General features: G+C 38.7%; 2 protein-coding genes across 2 annotated transcripts in view; one reads left to right on the top strand and one right to left on the bottom strand.

Annotated features, from left to right (window-relative positions):
* Window positions 1-20,228, top strand: part of ttc38 (tetratricopeptide repeat domain 38) — a 57,395-nt gene extending 37,167 nt beyond the window's left edge. Inside the window, exons 11-14 of the mRNA XM_020941183.2 lie at window positions 3,567-3,732; window positions 16,169-16,328; window positions 17,742-17,815; window positions 19,855-20,228. Of these exons, the coding sequence (XP_020796842.1) occupies window positions 3,567-3,732; window positions 16,169-16,328; window positions 17,742-17,815; window positions 19,855-19,942 (488 nt within the window). The 3' untranslated portion in view covers window positions 19,943-20,228. The remainder of the gene's footprint in view (window positions 1-3,566; window positions 3,733-16,168; window positions 16,329-17,741; window positions 17,816-19,854) is intronic.
* A 3,533-nt stretch (window positions 20,229-23,761) lies between these two features.
* Window positions 23,762-27,528, bottom strand: part of tspan33b (tetraspanin 33b) — a 100,596-nt gene continuing 96,829 nt past the window's right edge. Inside the window, exon 8 of the mRNA XM_055156002.1 lies at window positions 23,762-23,973. Coding sequence (XP_055011977.1) covers window positions 23,905-23,973 — 69 coding nt within the window. The 3' untranslated portion in view covers window positions 23,762-23,904. The remainder of the gene's footprint in view (window positions 23,974-27,528) is intronic.

Below are 27,528 nucleotides of genomic sequence, written 5' to 3' on the forward strand. Positions count from 1 at the left end.
GCGAAACAGGGAGCGAGGAGAGGAGTAGAGAGGGGTGCAGAGAAGGGTACGCGGAGATTCAGTGCGAATGAAGCTACTACTACAACACGCAGCAGCAAGCGGACTTTTTCTTTGCATTGAAAATTACGTTTTCAGACATAGGATATCACATTCGTGTCTTGAAAAACGTTTTTCTAGCTCTTGGAAATAAAGTACGTTTTCATAATAAGCAGAAGTTTCCTGTCCAGAAGTAATTTGGGGACCAGTGCGTCAGTCTTTAGACCCTGCGTCTGCTTCAGTCGCGCCATCGCTGGAATGAATCTTCAAGAATCACCTTAGTTTGGCTTCGCTGCTTTTCCCCTTGTCTTCTTCTTTCAGCGACCTCAAAAACTGACTTTCTTTTGCGGCGAACTGCTCCTGGATTCTTGTCGCCATTGCAACAAACTTTGTGCGAACTGCGAGGAAGATATAGGTCAAAAAAGCCGCTAAGAACTGTTGCTTTGGTGGAGTAAACAGCGTCTGTGCATCTGTGGACTGCGTGACAGGTGTACGTAAACCACGTACCGGCAGCGCGCAGGCAAGTTAGTTACGCTAGAAACGTAGGGAGTTTGATTGACAGCCTGTCAGCTCACAGATAACGAGGCAGTGTCGTTATCTATTGGCAAATGTTTAGCCCCACCACGTCCAGAGTTGATTAATTTTTATTCTCTTTTTTTTTTTTGGTCATCATAATTACAAGGCTACTGCATGTCTATAATCTATCATTGACAATTTGAAACAAAAAAAAATCCTCCATACAACCTTTAACCAATCAAGCTTTTCCCAAATCCCGTAGGAAGAAGGACAATAACGTTTTTCCCCTTGGTAAAATTCACCAAACATTCTCTTTGTTCCAGCTTTAAAGCTTTCAGGGTTCTTGCAAACCATCTAGTGTATTCTGATTCCTGACCTAGTCGCTGGAAAGAAATGAAATTGAGCGGAGGCACTTGGTGGCACCAGCCTGACTACACTGTCCCTGTCTCAATAAACAAACTAACTTACAAAAAAATAAATAAATAAACTAAGGCACTTCACCCACATTGCTTGGTATGAAAGTGTCCGATGGTGCAGATTGACAGCCGCGCTTCTGTCAGTTTGCCCCAAATAGTAGCCTCCTACAAGAGTAGCTTATCACCACCGGGTTTGGAGTGAGTGAATAATGCTCTGTAAAAAGCCTCTTTGTGACATATGTCTGTGAAAAGCGCTATATAAATAAAAACGTACTTACTTAAACTTACGTTCAGCTTGCAAACATACAGAAGAATCCCGACAAAATGCGACCTTTCTGAAAGCTGTGGACGCCCTGTGAGCCGAACACGGGCAGTTTGAATTCCCCCCAAAAATACATTGTGCTCTATGGTCAGGTCAGGTACACAAACACTAACCCTCTGTTACTCTGCGCTCTGTGGAAGAATTCTCTCAGAAAACTGTAATACGGGCCCTTTAACAACTCCTTTTAACTTTAGCTCAGTAGAGATTTGCAGTTCAGAAGTTGAAATTATCCAAATGATTCTAGTGAAGGTGTATAGAGTTTAAAAACACTGGATGTACTTAATAACTCATCCCTCGCCTTTAGCTGCTCTGTCAAACACTATGTTGTAATCACCCTTTGACAGTGGCACTTTGAGTAAATAAAACATGGCCTCACATCTCTGCGGAAACCTGAACCGAGCCACAAAACTTTATGTGTAGCTGTTGAATAATTAGCGGGGCTGCATAATTTTCGCTGATTTTCTTTGTTTAGTTTTCAGACACATGGCTAATGAGAAGCCATCATTCCCCGCAGCGCGCACCATTATTCTGACACCTGCAGTGTAGCATCTGAAATTTGTGTAATTAGACCGTTTTCAACCTGAGCTCGTGCATTTAAATGTTTAATACCTGCTGAAATGGTCGCTAAAGCATGTGTTTGGAAATGGAGAGGTTGCCAGTTTAAGCGGCCTGGGAAAGTACTGTTATTTTTGTGCATCTTAAAGGCTTTTTCTGAAGGGTACAGGTGTAGGGAGTATTATCTGTTACATCAGGGTGAGTTGTTGTACAGTTGTAGGGAGTATTATCTGTCACATAAGTGCGAGTTGTACAGTTGTAGGGAGTATTATGTGTTACATAAGGGTGAGTTGTTGTATAGTTGTAGGGAGCATTATCTGTTACATAAGGGTGAGTTGTTGCACAGTTGTAGGGAGTATTATCTGTTACATTAGGATGAGTTGTTCAGTTGTAGGGAGTATTATCTGTTACATCAGGGTGAGTTGTTATACAGTCGTAGGGAGTATTATCTGTTACATAAGAGCTGAGTTGTTGTACAGTTGTAGGGAGTATTATCTGTTACATAAGGGTTAGTTGTTATACTGTCGTAGGGAGTATTATCTGTTACATAAAGGTGAGTTATTGTACAGTTGTAGGGAGTATTATCTGTTACATGCGGTTGAGTAGTTGTACAGTTGTAGGGAGTATTATCTATTACATTAGGATGAGTTGCACAGTCGTAGGGAGTATTATCTGTTACATCAGGGTGAGTTGTTGTACAGTTGTAGGGAGTATTATCTGTTACATTAGGATGAGTTGTTCAGTTGTAGGGAGTATTATCCTTTAGATAAGGGTGAGTTGCTGTACAGTTGTAGGGATTATTATGTGTTACATAAGGGCGAGTTTTTGTACAGTCGTAGGGAGTATTATCTGTTACATCAGGGTGAGTTGTTATACAGTCGTAGGGAGTATTATCTGTTACATAAGACCTGAGTTGTTATACAGTCATAGGGAGTATTATCTGTTACATAAGAGCTGAGTTGTTGTACAGTTGTAGGGAGTATTATCTGTTACATAAGGGTTAGTTGTTATACAGTCGTAGGGAGTATTATCTGTTACATAAGACCTGAGTTGTTGTACAGTTGATAGGGAGTATTATCTGTTACATAAGGGTGAGTTGTTGTACAGTTGTAGGGAGTATTATCTGTTACATCAGGGTGAGTTGTTGTACAGTTGTAGGGAGTATTATCTGTCACGTAAGGCTGAGTTGTACAGTTGTAGGGAGTATTATCTGTTCCATAAGGGCAAGTTGTTGGACAGTCGTAGGGAGCATTCTTTACATTTCTTTGCCTTGTTTGTGCTGCATGAACAAAAGGAAACAGGAAGAAGATTACATCTGAAAGGAGCAGAGTTTATACGATTTAGACGGACGATTAATAAAAGATTAATCAAACAAAACACAACTCCAGGTCTGTTTTTAAAGACGAAACAACATTATAAAGCTCACAAAAGTCAATTTTTTCTTGTAACATTGCCCACTCCAGTCACATAAAAAGAACGGCATCCAGCGTAAGAAAAGAGACAGAAAAATTGAGCCTGTTGATAATAAATTTTTGATACGTTATTTATTTGTTATTTGTTTGTTTGAATAGAGACAGACAGCACAAATACAGATCAACAATGAAATCATCTCCGTGTTTATATCCGTGTCTAATTTACAACACCAGCCTCCAGAACGGCTTTTAACTGTTCTCATTTTCACCAAAAAACTCATTGTAAATCCTGTGTTTTGTGTTTTTCAGGTGTGCGTGTGAAAGACCGCTGGCGAGAGCTGTTCCAGGTGACTCAGCCGCACACGGACGATCACGTGACCCTGTTCAACGACGCACACTTCCTGATGGTGTCACTGGGCGTTAAAGACAATCAGACGTCCAGGAGACTTCTCGAGGGTCTGCAGGAACTGGCTCGGTGAGTTCGGCTGCGACGGGCGAGAAACATTTAGAGATCGAAAATGCGTTATGGGTTTTTCATCATGTAATGTTTTCATATAAACATGGACAAAATTGAACTTTTTTGTGACATTCAAAACAGAAAAATTCTTGTTTCTTTTGTTGACATATTAGACACTAGAAAATATACAGGATTTTTTATTTAGTATTTAAGTGAACTAGATTTGACAGAAATTCCGTCTGATTTTTTGGGGCTTAAATCTTTTATAAATCAGACTTTGGATTAGATATTTAAAAATCCTTGTATGTGTTTTCAAAATCTTGTTAAGTATCTGACTGTAAAGTTTAGTGTGTGCAGTAGGGTTGGGTGGTGATATGGTATTATGGTATCCCACAGTATCAAACAGTAGCGACCGTATCAGTTTCATTACCGTCATAAAAAAAATCTGCAGTGCATAAGGACCTAATATAATATTATAATTTATTGATACCTAAATTAGTTTGCTCAGCAAACTAATAGTATCTATAATGTTTCTTAAACTGTGTGTGGAGATGACTTTCGATTAGTTTTGTTCTGTTGTCACGTGATGCTTATAAGGGAGACCAAGACAAGGCGGCATGTCTGGTCGCAAGCGAGTTGGTCCCCCCAAAAAATACTAGTAGTAATACTAGATACTACTCATATCTGCCTCACTATTTTACAGATATTTCTGCCTCTAGACTTATTTTCTTCACTAAAGTGTTCGCTCTGCTGAGCGACATGTAAACAAACAGCTCTGTGTGATCATGTCCTCGTCTGTGGCCTGGTTCGGTTGTGCAGGTGCGATACAAGATACATATTTATAGCCTATATTTATTTTTTATTTTTTTATTTAACCAACCGCTGCTATTTGGTTGTGACATATGTAATGCGCCACTAACGGGGCTAATTGGTATATTAAGCTTTTCCTATATCCCGCTGGAAAAAGGACAATAACGTCTTTCTCCTTGAAAAATTCACCAAACATTCTTTTTGTTCCGGCTTTAAATCCTCGATCTCGAGAGTCATTGCCAACACTGAATATATGGCTCTTCGCTGATTGGCTGTTGCCCGAACTTGCACTTCGGGGGTTTTTGCAAACCGTCTGTTGTATTTTGATTCCTGACCTAGTCAATGAAGAGAAATGAAATTGAGCCGAGGCACTAGGTGACACTAGCCTGACTAGAATAAATGCATCGTGTAACTAAAAATAATCATTTGAATAATCGTGATTTCAATATTGACCAAAATAATGGTGATAATGATTTTTCCCATAATCGAGCAATTGTACTTTGAAGTTACAGTGCCCCATAAAACTCTATAGCTGCAAGTTGATTCAGTTAAATATTAAAACATCTTTCGGTGCAGAGTGGACCATTTAGTTTTAGATTTTCCATATGAAAGTGTGTATGCTACAAGACCAAACTGACTAAAAACAAAAAACTGTCTCATTACTGCAATCAAATTGAAATCACAGTTTGAATGGACACAATTCACAAATCAGTACCACAATTTCATCCACAAACAGCACAATATTCTGTCTTTTTGTGTATAAAGCCCTGTTATGTTTGCACAGCTCTACTAGTTCTGAAATGTGACTCTTGCATTACGTTTGTCAGCTCACATTCCACTCTTTTTGTCAGTTCTTCGAGTTTAAAATGCGATCTTGAAACAGAATCTCATTGCAATGCTCGTCAGAAAAACGCAATCGTACATTTTCCCCATACGGTTGATAAAGTTCGACACCCTCTCCCCTTTGCGCACCTCGGCGTCACCCGCATTACGTAAGAGCAGCTCAGACTTATGTAAAGGGAGAGGCAGGAGGACGCGGCGCAGGACGGGAAAACACAGAGACGACGGAGCGAGAATTGAGATGTGTTTGAGGGTTTCATCCGAGTGAGTCTGAGCAGGAGCAGATGTCGTAGCAGCAGCTGGATTCTTCTCTTCGGGGACCCGTGCCTCTAATGTGTTCTGTCAGCTCCGCCGCGGACAGTCTGTGCCCTACATTCAGACCAGCGCGCAGCCCACAGAAACTCGCCCGTACGCTCGCTGTTTTTTTTTTTTTAAATGACATGTTTTCGATTGCGTAACGCCGTGTTCAAAGGCTGTAGGAGTGTGGAGCGCCGCATCCTGAGGGAGAACAGCTACTTAATTATAGAAAAGCAGTTTACAGATTAGAAATGTGTTTTGTCTTTGGGTTTTGTTCACTGACAATGGCAATTACTGGGTTTCAGATGATATCACAACATCCTATAGGCTGATAATATTCAAAGGGTCCATATTTAATAGCATTTTTACAACTCTTATATAAATACACCATGAATTTTTAAGTACAGTTTAGTTAAAAAGTCATAGAAATTGCAAAAATCTAAGCTGTATTTGGTACTTTTTTGGTTTAAAGACTTAAAATGACTTGAACATCCTATAGGCCAATAATATTTAAAGGTTTCGTATTATACTATTTTCTGGTCTGTGTCAGAGGTGGGACTTGAGTCACTAGTTTTATGACTTGAGACTTGACTTGATAAAATGGACTAAGACTTGGGACTTGGCTTGGACTTGAACCCTGTGACTTGAGAAGACTTGATGTTTTTAAAAAAAAAATAACTTTTCTCTTTACAGTTGATAAATGCGGTGATTAATTTTATAGGAACAAACGGGAACATGACCCTCGCACTTGTTACTTTGAATATAACTGAAGTACTGTGAGATGGTATCCTCAAAAGTACTACGATAATCAGTGTTGAGGAGTAACAGATTACATGCACCAGAGTTACATAATCAGAGTACAAATTATGAATAATTGTATTCAGTTACAGTTACTTTTTCAGTGAGTAGTAATTGGATTACAGTTACTTTGTTGGAATAAATTAATTATTGTATAATGGGCTATATCCCCATATCCCCCCTTTTTTTTTTGTTTAGTTTTTTTTTGGTAATTCAACTCATTGCCGGAAACTAAACCAGATCTGAACTAGATCTAAACCAGGACTAAACCAGGACTAAACCAGGACTAAAACCAGGACTAAAACCAGGACTAAAACCAGCTCTAAACCAGGTCTAAACTAGATCTAAACCAGTACTAAAACAGGACTAAAACAGGATTTAACAGGACTAAATCATGCTGCGTGGATGTGTTTCCTCCTCTTCTATCAGTTATATTTTTAATATGGTTCAGTAAAGTCTGGGCTTTTTATTTTCTTTCAGCAGATAAAACATCTTATCTGAAGATTCCTCGTCTTTGCTTCTCTACAGCAAATCAAGTAATCCAAAGTATTCAGATTACATTGCTCACCTTAAGTAACTTAATGGTTTATGTTACAAACTACATTTTGGTGTATGTAATCTGTAATCTGTAGGGGATTACATTTTAAAAGTAACCTTCCCAACACTGACGATAATACACAGTACAATACAGTAAAACAGAGGGAGCTACATAAAACATGATCCTTCCATTTCAGTGCAGACGACATGACAAAATAGCTATTATTAAGTCCTCTTAAATCTGAATTCTTTCTATTCTGACTGTAATAACTGACACCAAGATCTTGTCACGACATTTAAAAAGGAAAAAACAGCATTTCTACAACTCTTATATAAATTCACCATGATTTTTGAGTACAGTTTAGTTTACAAATCATATAAATTGCAAAAATCAATGTTATATTTGGTACTTTTTGGTTTAAAGACTTGAAATGACTTGAAGCTCAAAGCAGACGACTTGGAGTTGACTTGGACTTTTGGGCCAGTGACTCGAGACTCGACTTGGACTCGACTTGGGACTTGAAACTTGCTTGAGACTCGCAAAACAACGACTTTGTCCCACCTTTGATCTATGTTATAATGTTTCCTCATCACAAACAGACCTGGAGTTGTTTTTGTTTCATTCACATGTTTAACACACAAAACTCGGCATATTTAGGCTGAGTTTTTCATTCAAACAGAAAACAGTCTGTTCCATGTAATACAGAAAATGCACTGTGTTTTTAAACTCCAAACACCTCCAAACACCTCTGTACTGTACAAAAGGTTTGAAAACTACTGCTTCATGACATCACAACGTAGAACAAAGCATTTTGAGCTTTGTAGACTAATAATACAGAGTTACTCAAATGTGTGAATAAAACAAAACACATTCCTAGTGCATTGTTTTATCTGTATTGTGCAGCACTTTGGAAATTCTTTTGTTTATAAAAGTGGATTGGATTGGACTGAAAATGCCTTTTTCTTTTAAAATAACTAAGATAAAATAAACCAGTATGTGACCCACAATGAGGAAATGACAGTGTTGCAATGCCAAGTTTAAGAACAACATGAAAATATGAAAAAAAACAGGATATAGGCAGAACCGATAATCCAGAAATTATTTAAGAATGCACCAATCCATCTTATATATCAACTGATGTAGCGGATGAACCAGTGCAGAGACTGAAAACAGCATTTATTTTCCTTGTACAAAAATAAAATAAGACAAAACTGATCCAAATGTGTTATGTAACTGTGATTTATGCAAAGCTATAACAACAGAACAGCTTTGTGTAAATAAATAGAGACTTTCTGGGCCGACTGCCACCGGTAAATAGTCTGATTACATTAATTTATACCACAGTCCGTGAGAATCCCAGTGGCCACTTTTATATGATGTTTTTTTATTTCAAATGAATTGTTCTGAATTAAATGGTTCAGAATTAAAATTTTCTCCTTCAAGTTTACATGGAAATAATAATTCTGAATTGATTTTTACATGGAAAACATGTTAAATCGTATTTATTTAATTCCGCTCAACGTCTGGGGGTGGGGAAGAGTTCTGATTGGACAGAGACGCAAACATATTTACGTCGACCAGAAGAAAACTCACACATCAGCTGCTACCGGCTTTCCTGTCATCTTGTTACGCCACAGACACAAACATCATCCAAACTTTTTAAGCAGCATCTGGAGAAATCAGGTGAGGAGGACAAGGGAGGAAGAAAACAAACTGAGTGTGAAGCTGCTCTACCTCGGCCCACTCCCACATCCCGCTCACAAATCCAAAAAGACATGGATGAAAGTCCGAAGCCAGGACTGGTGGAGCTGGATCGTCCTGATCGCGTCAGAAGCATGACCCAACGAGCATGTGCTGAATGACCAGGATTATTTTTAAGAAGAATAAATCTGTAAATGATTGAGGAATAAATTAATTTGGCTTTAAAATCGAAATAAACCAACCACTTACTTTGGAATAATCATTTTCATTAGGAATTAAGTGTTTACATGGTCTTTTTAAAGAGGAATAAATTTTTAGTCAGAATTAAATTATCTTTATTTGGAATTAAAGCTCTCATGTAAATGTGGCAAATATCTAACTGCTGTGTGTTAATAATGAATAACGCACATACAGTTCTGGCAATAGCCAAAACACTGTAAAACATTGAAATAACTGACATTTTGGACATTTACTGACAGGGAACAGGTTTTTTTTTTTTTTATATTTACGTCCTCAACTGCTCTGAGGAGAATGTAGAGACTAACACAGAAATAATTAGGGTGTAATGGTACATGCATTCGTGCTGAACTGTTTCGGTACGAGGTGTTCAGTTCGCTGCAAGGTCGTGCACAAGTGAATTTGCGTAATTTGTGTGTGTTTATATTCCGCCACTACATGCGCAGTTACATGGAGGCTCGGCTCTTTAATATTCAAAAGGAAACTTCTCTATGATTGGGGTGGCAGTGTTTCTCACAGCGCTTTATAGTTAGGGCGGCCGACTTGACAACTATTGCCCCCGCCTTGACTACGTCCCTCCGAACCACACAAAACTACAATCATTGTGCCCCGGTCCTCACTTTCTCCGTTCACTGGCACGGAATCTTTGTATAAAACTATCAGATCTGCACTTACTGCAGACAATGTGGACGAGTAGATTTTTTTCTGGCCAAAAATATGAAGATTGAGTAAAACCTCATCTTGGAACTGTTAGTGCTGCGCTTTACTTTTTGTTACTGTTTACAAGGAATTTATTTTTTATAATATTTCATACATTTGTTGCTTATTTGAGAATATTTTATTTAACTTATTAGTATTACCAAGCAGCATTTTACATTTATTAAAATTTTTGTATAATGTTAAAACAAATTGTTGGTTTAATAAACAATTTTTTGTGTACCGTTACACCCCTAGAACTAACTAATTTGAGACATTTACAGTGGACAGGCTTTTCAGATTCACAGGTGACACATTCCAGTTTGTAGCTGTGGTATAAGCGACTAAACAACTTGGAGCCGTGTGTTCTGCAGTTTTAACTCATGTCACGGCTTATATGTACATCCAGGATAAGGACTGAACCGATATTTGGAAGCCAGCCCAGCAAATTTTTTCAGATACCACTATCGTATCAGTGCATCTCTTCTAATTTCCCTTTATCTGTCACCAGTATCTATCTAGTGTCTCTCCATCTCTAGTTAAAGCAGAGAGGTGGGTGTTGACAGATGTGCCGGAGTGACACGGCCGTGAAGAACTGCACAGACGGAACTTTCCGTGACTCAGAATGATGTCAGTGTCAACATGAAACTGCATTAAAATTCCAGTCAGCGGCTCCACTTAAGAAAATCAATATGAGCCTTTAAACCAAAACCCCAAATGTGGAGAAGCAAATCTCTTAAATGCTTCAGCTGCTTCTTTCTAATTAATTAACAGCTTAAGATATTTCACAAAATCCCTCTTTTTAGTTGAGGCGTACACACTCGTAATTGTTGAGTGTTGTGAAATTAACACTAAAGTCTTGGAAATGATCTTAAAATGCTCTGTTCCACCTTGTGATGACATGATGCAGTAGTTTTCATGTTAACAGCTCCTTTTACCTTTGGAAAATTGGGAATTCCAGGGTTTAAATCATCCAAACAATTCTAGTGAAGGTGTATGGAGTTTAGAAGCACAATGGAGCACTTCCTGTATTACCACGTGACATCACAAGGTGGAACAGAGTGTTTTCTGAGAGAAGAACTCAGCTTAAATACGAGGGATTGTGTGTTAAACATGTGTGAAGGAAACAAAACACAACTCCAGATAGGTTTGTGGTGAGGAAACATTTTAACAGATTTGAAAATGGTGTAATATGGGCCCTTTAATGCTCAAAAAGTGGGATTGCCTCTTCACAGATCTGACCTGTGTTTTGTCTATTATTGTCAATAAACAGTTGACTCAAATACACTCTCTTCTCTGTTTAAACGTGGCAGAGTCGGTCCTTTATCCTGGAGCCTTTTCCTTCCTGTATCTTTGCTCGAGTAGAGACATAAGCACTGAGTCACTTTATTTTATTGTGTTAGTCCGCCCCCTCCCTCGATTATTTTGCTACCTTTTCTTAAGATGGTTGTAAAATCTGTCAGTTGTCCAAGGTAGAATCCAAGCCTGATTCATCAGTAAGTTTCATTTTGTGGAAACCGTCTGACCTCGCAGCATTAGGATTCATTCGCTCAACGGTAAGCGGCTACTTTTTTATTTAACCAATCGCTGCTATTCGGTCGTGACGTATGTATCCTAGGGCTGGGTATCATTAAGGAGTTGCCGATACGATACACACCTCGATACACAGGCCACGATACGATACATATCTCGATACAGTGCACTTTCGATTCGATATATTTCAAATCGATTCGATACGGTTCAATAAAAAAAAGGCTAAATCATGGCTGTGATACTAAAAGTCTTTGTTAAACCACTTCTTGTGCGAAGTTCATATGAAACACAAACATTTTAATCCTCAAAACAGTAAAAATGTCAAATGTGTTTCATAAATAAGCTTCATTTCACTTCCACAAGCAACTAAACTGTAGCACTGTAACAAAATAATTTAGTAAAACACACCTAAAAATACTCTTGGTGAAATATCGATACAGTAGCCCACAATATCGATACTGTATCATCACATTAAACGATACGATATATCGATATTCCGATATTTTTGCACACCCCTAATGTATCCTGTAGGAAGAAGGGCAATAACGTATTTTAGCTTGATAAAATTCACCAAACATTCTCTTTGTTCTGGCTTTAAATCCTCGCTAGGACCACACCAACAACAACATAGTGCGAAGAAGTTTATTGATAATGTACGAAGCGGGGCAGGGGTGGCTGGGTTGAGACTCTGGGTGGGGGGCTCCGTCTCAATCTGCAATTGGCCCAGCTGGAACGGGACCCCCCTTGTAGGCGTCTTATGACTGAAAGACGAACAAAATAGGGGACGGGAGGGTGGGGTTGAATTAGCCGAGACAAGCTGGGATGATGGGAAAGGCTGCGACATATAGACTTTTGGGAAATTAGAGGTGTATTCGAAGTGAGTTGTGGTTCGCTGCTGAGAGGAGAGGGCAGTTGAGGCGTGGTCCTGCTCATGAATCTCAGTTAATCATCTTAACTATATATCTCGGGAATCGTTGCCAACACAGAATGTCTGTCTTCGTCTACATCCATCTCGACGCCTTGTTTACTGTTGTGCTGTTCCACAAAAGGGACCCAGACAGATGCTTGAGTTTGACGTCATGGCTTCACAGCTCTTCGCTGATTGGCCGGTGCGCGGTCTACACTTATATCTGTCTGCAAGGAGGAGCTAACTACACTGAAACTACTCTGAAACTAACACCCTACTTGTTTACAGTTTGTTTGTTAGTGCGGTTCAATAGGCCTAGCTGAGCGTGGGGCCATATTAGAGTCGTTCAGCCCCATAATGGAGCTCTCACACCTCTGGCCCCGACCTGCTCCCCCTATTCTCTTTGTTTTAGGTTTGAGGATGGAGTTGTAGATGGGAGACAGATGCTGCCTCCATTTCTGTTCAAGAATGAATTGCCTTTCCTAACAAAAATAGCCTCTCTAACTCTCCTCTCGAACCAATTCTTTTCTTACTATGATTTTTCATTAGTGCACATCTCGGGACATTACGAGTTCGGGCTCTTTTGTTTCAACTCGGCTTTGTTCGATTTCAGGACTCTCAAACACGCTTTTTTAAAACCCTTCTTTGATAGAATGATGTGCTTCTGTTAAAAGTGGTGCTATAGTCTCATACGGTGTCATATAGTAATGAAATTCAGAACAAATAACACTGACTGTAGGAGCTATTTGATCATTTTGTTGATTCTAAAATTAGTTTATTAGCTTACTAATTTAGTTTTGTTAATTTACATAATATATTTTTGCTATGTTAATTTGGTATTATTTACGTTAGCACCTTTTTGTTTTTGGTTTAATTTGGGTCACCTAGGGGTTAAAGGAGGGTGGTACACGTAGACCAGAGTGCACCTGAGTGGGCCTATGATTTTTTACCAGTCGAGAGGAGAGGCAGCAGGAATAGGCCTTCAACATGTATTCCTTGTTGCTTGCCAAAACTGGAAAATAAATCTTGGAAACTCAGCTCTGGTCATGGATATGGATTTGTACTGCGTAAACCACATACCCATGGTGCCCAAAAGTGATTATTTGAGTTATGTTTAGTTCTGAGTTTGCTTACCGCTTTTGTTTGTTACTTTTCTTTGACAAATTGTCACTACACTGACATAATGATGAATACAACGATATAACATTATAGGGCAGGGGTGTCAAACATACGGCCCGGGGGCTGGATCCGGCCCTCCAAGACCTTTAATCTGGCCCTCGGCTGATTTTCTACTAAAATATTTTAATTATATTTTAAAACCTGACAGAATAAGCAATTTTTCGCACACCATTCACAGTCAAAACCTCTAATGTGCCCGCAGACATGCAACTAGAAATAATAGATTTACAATTACTGCTTACCTTTGTGAGCAGATTTTCTCAGTAATGAACATTAATAAAACAAAGCTCCGCTCAAAGCTAAACACACAACACACAAGCACCTGAATGACATTCTGAGGAAAGCAGCTCCTCAGGACATTGTGCTTGACACTGATGCACTTGTGCAGGCTAAAAGATGCCAAGTTTCAAGAGCCGAAAGGAAGCATGACTAAATTCTATGAAATGCATACAAGTTCATGTTAAGACAGCGTGTTGAAATAGCATTTTTCTTAAAGTTTCAGGTTGTTCATAATATTATAATATTTTGTAAAAGAAAGACTTCATCAATTAAAAAAAAAAAATCTGTAATAGATTTGTGTTTCTCTGCACAAATATTTGAACTTATTGCTATTTTTTTTGGTATATATGTCATGAGTTTTCTGATCCAGCCCTTTTGGGATCAAAGTAGGTTGGAAACGGCCCCCGGGACCAAAAAGAGTTTGACAGCCCTGTTATAGGGATTCATACATTTCTGCTTCCAGTTATTATATCATTTGTAGAAAAAAAAAAACTAATGGCATTGTGAAACAGCAGAATAAATTTATTGTTTCATATGTAAATAGAAAACCTCCCTAATTTGTCATCTTCAAATTAAGCCCAAGATGAGCTCTGTGTCTCGATCGGATCACCAGAAATAATGTTTTATACCCCAAATTACTGTTATTATCATCATATTCATTCACAAGTTTGTACAGACTCTTGCTTATGAAGAATGACAGCAGATATTCAAATGAGAAAACACTATACAGGCTTACAGTCGCAGCTTAAAGACACTTCCCCATATGTCTCTCATCTTCACCACACTATAGACGGCACTTGGCAGCCGCGAGTTTGCAGCGTGTGCCAGGGTTTTTCTCTGGTGAGTTTCCGTGTCTGTGTTTCAGCCCTGCAGTCGTTTCATTATTATATTTTACCCAAGACCTGTGCCATTCAAGTCCTATAATGATTGACGTGCACTGTGTTTCACACCAAGTTAACAGGAAAGAAGCAATGTAATGATCACATCTAAATATGAAATGATTATATTATGAAAAATGTACTCTCTGTGAGTTTTAAGTCATGCTGTTATCTCCTCTAAAACATACTTGGGAGTTGTGTTTTGTTTCATTCACACATGTTTGAGTAACCCTGCATTATTAGTCTGTCTACATCTCCAAAGTTCAAAGTCCTTTTATTTTATTTTATTTTTTTTAGGAGAGATGAGCGGTTCTAGGGCTCCATTGATCCAAATGATTCTAGTGAATGTGTATGGAGACACTGTAATTCTTTCTTTATTACCTATTACCTATTAACTAAGAAGCCTAAATATGCAAAGTTTGTGTGTTAAACATGTGTGAATGAAACAAAACACAACTCCAGGTCTGCTGCCCTACAAAGGCTTAGACCTTAACTCGACACAGTGTAAAACTGAGAAAAATGACTTCAAATTTTCTGTTTTGTCCAGACAGTTAGGGCTCCCAAAATGTGACAACTAGCTGCTATAATGAAGCAATATTTGTATGTGAAAAATATTGAGCTCAAAATTGATTTTTGACCCTTATTTGGCACTTTCGTCCTTCCTGCCTTTGTATCATGAGTCAAAAATAAGGAGCCGTGCAAAGGCAAAAGGCAGAAACTGACATGATCATTAAATTAAATAAAGCAAGAGAGGTAGAGCGCTTCACTGGGTCTTACAATAGTAAAAAATAACAGTACAGGTGCTCTACGAGGGTAAGACAGTGGTCTTAGAACAGAAAATTACCCTTACAGAATAAAAAAAAAAAAAAATGGGTAAGGCACAAACCTGAGGCACTCCGATTGAATATATTAAAAGTCCTTTATTACATGAAGGGTCGCCAACGCGTTTCGACCACCAAGATAGTCTTCATCAGGGCAAAGTAGTGACTACTACTACTACTACTTTGCCTCGGGTTTGTACCTTACCCATTGTTAAATTTTTTTCTGTAAGGGTAATTTTCTGTTCTATGACATGTTCATTATTTGCTTGATTTTCTCCAGACTTCAATCCATTATAAGAACATCTCACTGAGGTCGAGTCTTCATGGAGTTTGATTGAAATGATATAGAAGAGCTTTGGATTTCCTGTTTAGTGCTGATTAGGACAGTTTGACAGACAAGTTACTTTGCAGTATAGTGTGTACAGCATGAATAAATACACAAAATACTATATAGTAGTATATAGTAGTAAGTATAATTGAATACAAATGTATATTTATTTAATGTGTTCAGACCCTATGCCAAGGCCACAACAAAAAGCAGGAGGTGAGAGGTTGGATTTTAAAATAAAATATATTTATTAACTAAATCACAAAGAAAACATACAGTTTCTGCCTTTTGCTTTTCTATGACTCCTTATTTCTGGCTCATGATACAAAGGCAGAGAACAGGAACTGACAAATAAGGATCAAAGGTAAATTTTGAGCTCACTATTTTTCACAATATTTATTCACATGATAAAGGATACAAACAAAATTACATTATGTTACAGCATTCTGCCTTTGTAGGGATGAGGAAACGGTATTATAAATCAGAAAATAGTGTAATATTGGCCCTTTTAGTAGAGTCTGTCAACACATCTGTCTCCAAAACCTGATTATTTTCTATTTTTAAAGCTGAAATATCAGAAAACCTTCACGCTGTTTCTCTTCTCTTTTTCAGAGAGCCTGGGGAGAACCAGCAACACCAAACTGCAAACACTGTGGGCATCCCTTTGTGCCAGGCCATGATGGAGTTCAACGCGGGCAACTACGCCAAGTCCGTGGAGCTGCTGTACCCGCTGCGCTACCGTCTCGTGGACATAGGGGGCAGCGATGCACAGGTGAGCTCCTCGAGTGTGATTTGATCTATGAGGGATTCTCGTAGAGACGTGCAACCCCGAGGCTGCACTGTCTTCCTATCTTTGCGTATCATAGATCATTCCAGATTGGGGTTTTTCTTCTCTCAAAACAAAATCTCTGTTGTTTTGAAAATCAGCCAGAGGTGAAGTGTGTTGTGTGTTAGAGGAATGGCTTCTTTCTCTCTAAGAACATACAGTAAAGCAGTGTCAGGACGGATAGAAACGGCTCTGCTATGAATAATAAATCGGCGTGATGGATACTGATGGACTCTGCTCTTGTATTTGAACGCTGTTCCCATGAGTCGAAACAGAGGGTCAGAGGAGCTCGTTCTCCAACACGCTCCTACAGCTCAAACAGAGAGATAAGGGACTACGGTCATACTATAATACTCCCTACAACTGTACAACATCTCAGCTTTATGTAACAGATAATACTCCCTACCACTGTTCTCTAATTTACCTTTATGTAACAGATAATACTCCCTACAAGTGTACAAGTCACCCTTATGCAACAGATAATACTCCCTACAACTGTACAACATCTCAGCTTTATGTAACAGATTATACTCCCTACCACTGTTCTCTAATTTACCTTTATGTAACAGATAATACTCCCTACAACTGTACAACAATTCATCTTTATGGAACAGATAATACTCCCTACAACTGTACAACAACTCACCCTTATGCAACAGATAGATAATACTCCCTACAACTCGCCCTTATGTAACAGATAATACTCCCTACAACTAGCCCTTATGTTATAATACTCCCAACAACTCACCCTTATGCAACAGATAATACTCCCTACAACTCGCCCTTATGTAACAGATAATACTCCCTACAAATGTGCAACAACTCGCTTTTATGAAACAGATAATACTCCCTACAACTCGCCCTTATGTAACAGATAATACTCCCTACAACTCACCCTTATGCAACAGATAATACTCCCTACAACTCGCCCTTATGTAACAGATAATACTCCCTACAACTCGCCCTTATGTAACAGATAATACTCCCTACAACTGTACAACAGCTCACTCTTATCTAACAGATAATGTATGTCCTGTCAATCATCATATCATTTTTTCCATTTTAATTTTTTTTATTTTATTTTGACTTGTACATTTATATAATTATGTCTTATTTGACCCCAGTCTCTTGCCATATTTTTTGCTATTTATTTACAATTTATTACTGTTTCTATTTTTACTCTTTTTTTATTATATTTAATGTCCAATTTACTGTCCAAATAATTTCCCTTGTGGATCAATAAGTTTGTCTAAGTTCGTGTATTCGCGGTGCGTAACAAGAGGAAGAAAAGGAGACGCCAATTTGAAACGCTGAGTCGTCTTTGTGTCTCTAATGATCTTTGTCGTCCGCTGTTCACAGAGAGACGTCTTCAATCAGCTGCTCATTCACGCCGCCATAAAGTCCGACAGTACCAGGCACCAGAAACTGGGAAGGTAACGCTCCACTGGGATTTGGGTTTACTCCAGGGTTTTCTTTTCCAGTATTTGTACTATGGATGTTTTTCTATGGATGTGTAGAGACCGACAACAGCATTTATTTCCTTTAAAACAAACAAAAAGTCCTGTGACGATCTGAGGTGTATATCTAACTTCAGGGCCTTTATCTTATTCTAACCTGCCAGATGTCGATGTGCACATTCCTCGGAGCCGTAGAAATAACTGTTTATATGAAAACGTGGGACCAATTTTAACAAAATCTCAAGAAATACTGTTTTTAATCTGAAAGGACGTACTGTTTCTTTAGACGGTGTAAACCAGGATCTCCAGCCTTTTGAAAAATGAAAACGACAGAGAGCTGCTCCTGTTAGCTATTGAAAGAAATTAAGTCGATATATAAAAATAAGATAAGAGACAAAACTGATGCAGATGTGTTATGGAACTGTTATTTACCTCTCAAATAACAGAACTGCTTTGTATAAATAAAAGTTCTAATACTGTGAGACTTTCTGGGCTGAATACGACCAGTAAAGAGTCTCATTTCATCAGTTTATATGTCCAACCAGGATATCGACTGAACCGATATTTAGAAGCCGATATCTGAAAGGGTGAGGAGCTCAGTCACACGGGAGGAGCTCGGAGTAGAGCCGACATGGCTTCGGAATCTATTTCAGATGCCTCCTGGGCACCTTCCTCTAGAGGTGTTTCGGGCATGTCCCATCGGAAGGAGGCCCCGGAGAAAACCCAGGACACACTGGAGGGACTGTGTCTCTGGGCTGGCCTGGGAACACCTCGAGGTCCCCCCGGAAGAACTGGAGGAAGTGTCCAGGGTGAAGGAAGTCTGGGAGTTCCTGCTTAGACTGCTGCCCCCACGACCTGGCCCCGGATAAGCGGAAGAAAATAGATGGATGAATATCCGATACCAGCACATTTTCCAATATCACCTCTAGTACGCTGATACTATTATCGCATTGGTGCATCTCTTATTTGTACCAATGGTGGAAGAAGTACAAAATTTACTTACTTAAATAAAATTACATCGACTGGAGCAAAAAATTCATGAAAAAAATCAACTTAAAAATGTTAAAGTACCTGTTTAAAAATATACTTTAAGGGTAAAAAAACTTTTATTTTTGGGTTTGATTGTAGTGATTTTTGAACAAGATTTGTAGTGATTTTTTTTTTGCAGTAGAAACAACTGAATCGATATTTTTTTTAATTATCGAGTTTGTTTGCTCAGACTACAACCAAAATAACCTCAGTTTTGTCAGTCGGTCTCAAACTATCATAAAAAAATACTTCTACTTTTCAGTTCTGTTCAAAAATGTAGAGTACAGTACAAATACCTGCTCAAATGTAATGAAGTAAAAGTAAAAAGTATTCTCTTTAAAATGTACTTTCTTTACTTAAAGGTGAATTGTGTAACTAGAGTTTCTTACCATGCAGATGTTGTTGCTTTGCCTGGAATTTTTCACAGTATTATATTACACTTACTTATTTCCATGGAGACAAGCACCGAGCCTATTTATAGGTCCAATTTGTGGAGAGGCGAGCTGATTATTGTGGAATACATATTTTTCAAGGTACTGTTTTATTGTTGCCTGGACGAATCCAGACTCAGCTCTGTACGAGCGGCTGATGTGGAGCTGTGTAACAAATACAGAGAAATATTCTTCTGGATTTCCAGGCAAGTTTTATTGTAAAAAAACACCCAAATAATAAGGAAGTTTGCTTTTGCTGGAATATACTACAGTACGGCATTAATCTCCCTCTGGACACAACCAGGTGCTGGACTCTGAGTAGAAAAGTTACACAGTGCACATTTAAGTATTTTACTACTTTTACTTTATGTTCCACCACTAATTTGTATGTTTATTTGTGAGTTTTTACGATGTACAGACCAGAGACTATAACTTTATGTAACCACAGTCCATTCAACATGTCGACGTTTCATTATTGATCACGTTAGCCTGTGTTTTTGTAGCGTTTTTTTTTTGTTTTGATAATTTACGTGGTCTTTTCCTGTATTTTCTCAGGTGTCTTTTGGTGGAGAGAGACTCGGTGAGGCCCAACTCCCCGATGACTGAGCGCCTGATGAAGACAGCTCTGGCTCTGCACGTGTAGTTAGAGCGGACAGAGAGAAACTACAGAAAAATCAAAGTCCTGTGACGATCTGAGGTGCCTGTCTGACTGAAAACTGGGAAAAAGAAGAGGAGTATCGTCTCACTGAAGTGGCCGTATGATTGTAGCCTTTGTTATAACCTGCCACACTGCAAAAAGCGGTATCTACGCGGCGTAAACCGCGCTTCCTCCTGTGCGCCTCTAAACCAGAACTAACACCAAGACTAAAACCAGGACTAACCCAGTCCAGGACTAAACCAGGACTAAACCAGGGACTAAACCAGGACTAAAACAGGACAACAGAACTAAACCAGAACTAACACCAAGACTAAAACCAGGACTAATCCAGTCCAGGACTAAACCAGGTCTAAACCAGAACTAACCAAGAACTAAAACCAGAACTAAAACCAGAACTAAAGCCAGAACTAAAACCAGGTCTAAAACCAGGATTAATCCATTCCAGGACTAAACTAGGACTAAAGTAGGACTAAAGCAGGTCTAAACCAGGACTAAAACAAGGACTAAAACCAGTGATCTCATATATAAAGCATTTCTCTATCACTAATATTTTTAATATGGTTAAGGAAAGACTGGACTTTTTATTGTCTTTAAGTCGACAAAAGTTATTATGTTCAGATTTCCTCGTCTTTGCTACTTTACAACAAACAGTTTCTTATTCATGGAGACTTGGGCTCAACAGACAATTTGAAGAGATTTGTTAAACAATAAATGACTTTATAAAGCCTTTTTTTTTGTTGTTCTATATCAGTCTTTTGATCTGCCACAATAATGTAATAATGAATTTAAATGAAAATACCTCAAATTGAAGGCTTTTCTCAGCAATTTTTAGGTGAGTTTAAAATGAGATTAATTAGATTAATTAATTACAGATCATAATTAATTAATCTCTCAATTTTTTTAATCACATGACAGCACTAGAAATTATATCTCGTCCCATCCTTAATTATCAATGTGCACATAGAAATAACAATGTTTATTTGGGAACAGTTTTAATAAAAAGTCTCAAATACTGATTTAAATCTGAAATGACGTACTGTTTCTTTACTTACCAAAATGAGACGGTGTAAACCAGGGTCTCCAACCTTTTTACCCTGAAGAGCTGCTTTTATAAAATGAAAATGACAGAGAGCTGCTCCTTTTAGCGGCTGAAAGAAATTAAGTCAATACATCAGTGACAGAGAGACTTGAATGGCACAGTTAGATGTCTGTATAAACCAATCAATCAATCAAAATGTTATTTATAGAGCACTTTTCCTACAGAAGAATGTAAGAAAAAGTGTCTTACAGTGCTTAACTTCACATTTGCTTCCACCAAAACACCACAACATGCACACATCCACACACACAAAGAGCAAGAACAAACAGTAAAACATGAGACTGAATAGAAATGAACCAGTTGAGGAGTCACCATCAGAGGAACCGTCCACAACAGGAGCAGAAACCATCATCTGTGCACAGTGTTGGGTATCTAAAGTTTACATTTACATCATAATAAGCATGTGATTAATCAAATTGAGCATGATATGTATTCGGGCAGCGAAAAAACACCCGCAGCCACACTCATCACTCCACGCCGACGAGGAACGGAACGGAGGAACGAACGGAAAAAGCGAGTGCAATGTGCCGCTTCTAGACACGACTGAACAAATGAGTCACTGCGAACACGCCGACAATCCGTTGGTCCCAGACAGCACCCTCCCTACACGCCACAACTGAACAAAGAACAGAGTCACCGTGAACGCGGCACAAACAAACAAAGTCCCACTGACCGACTGATCTAACTGTTGTGTTTCGTTTAAAGTCCGGTGTGGTGTATTTGTAATAAAAAAGTTTGAAAATAGACCATTCTATGACAGTGCGTTTTATAATCCAGCACCTAATAGCCCGGAAAATATGTTAGGTTTGAGGATGGAGTTGTAAATAGGAGATAGATGGTGTCTGAAGCCTCCATTTCTGTTGAGAGAAGGATTCTCTTTCTTCACAAAAATGGCTTCTTTCACTCCCCTCTCAAACCAGTTCTTTTCTCCGGCTCTCCCTGCAGACAGATATAAGGAAGTGTCCACCAGCGTCTGACCAGAACTGAAGAAGCAGCTTGGATGATCTGCAAAACGTCTTCAACCAAACTAACTTTTGACCAGTCCACAAACTGAATTTTCCCCTCGACATGGATTCTAGCTGGACGACTGACGGACGGATTCTTCACATATTAATGCCAAATACAATATTCAGCACAAATTAAGCATGATAGGCAAACATGAATCATTTGTATATTTTACTTTACACTCATATTTAGTTTGCGGGACTGCAGTTTATCATCCCACCTGCCCGATCTCGCACTATGCAGTCCTGCTCCCTCACGCGCCGCAGTGAGCTTTCAAAATGGATGGCTTTCATCGAAACCACTTGCTTGTGATCCAGAACTCACACTTCTTCAATGCTTTATGAAGATGGGAGTCTGGTTTCCATCTGGTCCTGCTTTGAAACGGACCTGACTGACAGATGGATTAGCCAATCAGGGTCTGTCCGCATCATAATAACCACTCACGAGGTTGAAAAACGTGCGGATATTTGCAAAGTAGGCTCTATTCATGCTTACCAGAAGACATTTGGAAACATGCGGATGGTGACTTCGGGTCTAGTTACCGACACTGAGTATGTGATAAAACTGTGGATTCAGCAGCAGCGTCTTCACAACCTGCCAAAGCTTTCCATGGGGGACAGGACTCTAATTGAATCGATGTCACTTAGACGCTGCTGGTTGGAACTGCTGATCTGCCTAGGATAACGGAACACTACAATGACATCTTTTTTTTTTTTTTTTTAATAAAACAAATTATAATACACAAATTAAGAGATTAAATTAAACTAATAAAGAATACGATGACACTTAGATGAAGAAACCGGGTCATTTTCTCAGTTTTCCCCGATTTTGTCAGAGTTATTTTCAGAGTTACTCTCGCCAACAGAACTCAAAGGAAGTCGTCATCCGCATGTTTCCAAATGTCTGCCGGTTTTGTGATGTTACCGTGAATAGAGCCAATCGATGAGCAAAGCACTAAACTCTGTTAATCTGAGGTGAGATCATTTTTTGGTTTTTATTTGTAAATCTAAAGTGACCAATGAGCTCCTTTGTTTCACATGTGTCACTAAAAAAACTAATCTAACTGGATGATCACGTTTAACTGGACTTAAGATGCAGCGGAGGGCATGAGGACCAAACTGAAGTGTTTTTAAAAAATAGGAGATAAGAGTCTGAATTTGAGAGGGAAGATTTCCAGATGCTAATTTGTGCGTTTATCATACGTGTTTTGTGACTTTAAAACCCTCACGCTCTCCTCAGGGTCACATTGACCCGAAGAAAACTTATTTTTTTTCCTTCCTGCTCTCTATATTAATTAATCTCTATATATTTCTTGCTTGGTGAGAATTTATTTGAAAATAAATTTTTGGGTCTGATTGACCTGCCCCAAAAGTGTGGGAAGGAAAAACAAAAGTTTCTTCGGGTCAATGTGGCCTCGAGGAGAGCGTGAGGGGTAGTTAGACTTTGGCCGTTGGGGAAATCAAAACAAATGCAGAGTATAATTTATTTGAAAACATTTCAGGGTTTGGCTGTTTGAATAGATTGGGTTATGCAAAAAGACATGTTTAAGACAAATGAGGTCTTTAACAGTGTGATTCAAATGTTAAACAGTGGGTAATGAATTATGTAATACAAACTTCGGATTCATCAGTCAAAACACGCTGCTTTATCTTTCAAACTCACTTTTATTAGCAAACATCACATTAAAATATACTCTTTTATAACTTATGTTTAAGTAAAAATACCATCCATGTGCAAACCAAATCAAAGCCCGTCCTGGACCTCCTCTTCCTCCTCTTCCTCCTCTTCGTCCTCTTCGTCCTGTTTTGTCCTTTTTCTGGTCCTCTGAGTCCTTGTGCGGCCGTCACAGCACGGAGCTGATCTCGTCCTGGATCTGCGAGATGAGGATCTGGGACAGGACTATTCCAGCGATCTGCGGACGACAAATCACAAATTCACAAGGTCTCCCATCGTTTACTCGCACAAACGTCTCCTTGGAAATGTTATTGCTGTGTCTAGAATGTTCCGCAACATAGATTAAACCAATCTATGACAAGAGACAAGCACGTTACCGCACTACACTATATTAGAGGTCGGATCTGTGGAGAGTCGCCACGGTTCCCAGAAGGAATTAATATATTTTTTTGAGCAATAGAAACACGCGTAATGAATAAATGCTAGATGGAAATGTCAAGGGATGGAACGAGACACAAGATTGGGTTTCACGATTCTGTTTCCAATTTTGGCCTCACATTTTTTTATTTACTTGATTTAATATTTTTGTTTCCATTCTTGTTCTGCTTTTTGTGCTGTTAAAGATTAAACTCTTCAACACGTAACACTTTTTTGTCCAATCCAAATGCAAACATAAGATAATTTTTCTCATGTGTGCACAAACTTGTGGCAATTTTGTCTCACCAGATCTTGTCCCATTTCTAATAATCAGAGTTCCCACGGTCATGGAAATCAAAAATGTCAATTTTTCAGACCTTGGAAATGTCATGGAATTTTGTAAATTCAATGGAATTTTAGTATCTCTTTCACGCAACTACAGCGTTCTGTTAAGTTCTCATTTGACTATTATGATTATTTCCGAACGTCTGCGCTTTTTGTTTAAAGGAGACGACAATAAATGCACTGACAGGATTTTGAATGTAAAAAAACTATAATACCAAACCATAAAGTGAGTGGAAAGAGTTAGCATTTCATATTTAGCCCTAAAAGTCAATCAGTCAATTCTACACATGCAGGGTGCTGTAAAGTCATGGAAAATTCACTTTAAGGTCATGAAAAAGTCATGGAAAAGGTTTGAAATGTTGTCAGTGAAAAAGAGTGGAAACCCTGAATAATGTCATACTATGGAACATTCCAGGCAATGCAAAAACATCTCCATGGACACAAGTAGACAGCTGACCCTCCACCAGAAAAGTTGCGCAGTGCACCTTTTACTTAGCACTTTTACTTTGTTATGTTCCACCACTGATTTGTGCACAGATTCAGTTTTGAAGATTGATAAGTTTTTGAAATCAGGAAAAGGGAGTGCATCTGTTTTCTAAAGCGGCACATTTATTTACTTGCTGTTTGTCTGTATACACATGATCGAGACAGCAGTGAGCACAGATACCAGCGACAAATCCACATGGTCTCCCCATGAGGTGTCACCACACTCATTCACACACACAGCTTTTAAATTATGTAAATGCGCTGAGGTGATGCAATTCATAACAATAATTGACCTATTACAAACAAATTGTGTTATTGTGAGGTGATAACGAAGCGGGAGACCTGAGTGCACAGCACTGTTAATGCATAACACTTCACAGACAACGTTTAGCAGCATTAAAAGTCCTATATTACACAAAACTGACTCTTGAGAGCTTTGAGTCATGTTATAATGTTGTTACCTCATCAAACATATCTGGAGTTGTGTTCCGTTTTATTCACACTTTTAGACAATAAGTCTTTTAAGTGTTTTTTCATGGTTTGGGTGGTTTTGTGTGATTTATATATTAAAATGTTCACAGTGGAGCCGTGAGCAGCTCTAGTCTTGTGTGTGAGTATCTGCTGCTTCTGTTCCTCCTGTACCACTGTCACTTGGCTCTACTGCGCATGTCTCCTGCAGAAAGAGCCTCTGTCCTGTCTGTATCATGTCAGTCGATCGCACCATTACTTCTGTACATCAGAAAATAAAAAATTTAAACAAACTTATAAAGACAACTGAGAAACCTGAACACAAATGCCCCCAAAAAGAAAATCATATTTTGCAGATTAAAAGCTGCAATAGAGAAATCTGCAGCTGAAAACTGTAATCGAGCAGAAGAAAAAAAGTTTGGAGTGAGTGAGAAACTTGTGATACCGGGAGGATGCACCATGACACTTTCCTGGAAGTCACTGGATGGACAAAGCCTGAACTTCAGTGACACTGAAACCATCCTGACGGGATTCAGAAAGGGCCGAATCATTCTAACTGGAACTGATTCTGACGACAGCTACACAGAAGAGGAAGCGGCGCTCTGTTTACCTCCAGAGGTCGTGGTGTTGCTTAGAAGTGACATCGAGGATGAAGAATTGAATGGATTTAGTGATCTGGAGTGAGATGGAGAGTTTGTTAAGCTTGTTCTGTTCTGTTGTTTATGTTATAGTTTATCTGAAGAACTGTTCATATGTGACGTTAACAGTCTGTTGTTCTCTCTTCTATTGTTATTACTAGAACTTGACTTTCAAGATGAAATGTTGATTCCTGGTCTCTTGATTTTATGAAAATGAATTTCACCCAAAATTTGACCCAAAAAGAGTGACTTATATATGTTTTTTACGTCTTCATTACGCGTTTTTTGACTGGTGCGACTTGTAGTCCGAAAAATATTCTAATCCTTAGTAGTATTAGTCTGTCTACATCTCCAAAGCTGAAACACTCTGTTCCACCTTGTGATGTCAAAAAGCAGTACTTTTTAAGTTAGCAGCTCCTTTTACCTTTAGCTCAGTAGAAATTGAGAATTCTAATTTCCTTCTCTAATTTGTGATAGGAAATTAATAACAAAAGGTGAAACATATGAAGCTGTTTTTAATCTTATGTTGCGTCTTTACACTATAATTAAACGCAACTTGGTGTAAAAGAATTCAAAGTTTTCAGAACACAGTACTCTGATTGGAACATGTTAAAGCAGGTATTCAGTATTTTGTAACTGAACACATTTTTGAAGTATTCTCCTCATCACTGTTGAATAATACACATGTAGATAACCAGCAGTGTGAACCCTCTACGACTTCTGATTTAATTTCATGGTTAATCTGGTCTGTCAGTGTGACCACGCAGTATTAGGCTTTATGTATTCACAGTTAATTTGTTGCTACGCCGTTGAATTCAAATGTGAGTCTTAAAGGTCCTACATTACACAAAATGGACTCTTGGGAGCTTTGAGCCATGTTATAATATTGTTATCTCACCAAAAACAGACCTGGAGTTGTGTTTTGTTCACATATGTTTGAGTAATACTTTATTGGCTTGTCTATATCTTCAAAACTCAAAACGGTCTGTTCCACCTTGTGAAGACACGAAGCAGTATTTTTCAAGTTCAAGGGACAGTTCAGAATTTTGGACATCATTTCCTAGTGAGCCAGAGTGTTGGAGACGTGTGGAAACACTTTTTAAAATATTCCATCCAGTCCTTGTATTTGCAGAGGTCACTGGTGCTAGGCTAGTGCATGTCAATGGCCATAGTTATCCTGCCGCTAAAAACAGTCTTACCCACTCCAAAAAACACCCAAAGTAAATCTATTATTACACCAGACTGTTCATGTAAATGTCTGTGTTGATAGAATAATTTTAGAAGTGAAACCAACCTTGCATTTGAAGGATTTATGTCTGAGCAGCAGCAGTGAGTTGTACTTCCTGATGGAAAGCTCGGCAGCGGCGGACTGATATATGAGAAAATAGTCCCTCAATATGCGACGATTCATGCGATGCGAGGTTAGTTTTATTTCAAAC

Source organism: Boleophthalmus pectinirostris, unplaced genomic scaffold (genome assembly GCF_026225935.1).
Source record: "Boleophthalmus pectinirostris isolate CB_2022bp ecotype Guang Dong unplaced genomic scaffold, ASM2622593v1 HiC_scaffold_2, whole genome shotgun sequence".
Lineage (NCBI taxonomy): Eukaryota > Metazoa > Chordata > Actinopteri > Gobiiformes > Gobiidae > Boleophthalmus > Boleophthalmus pectinirostris.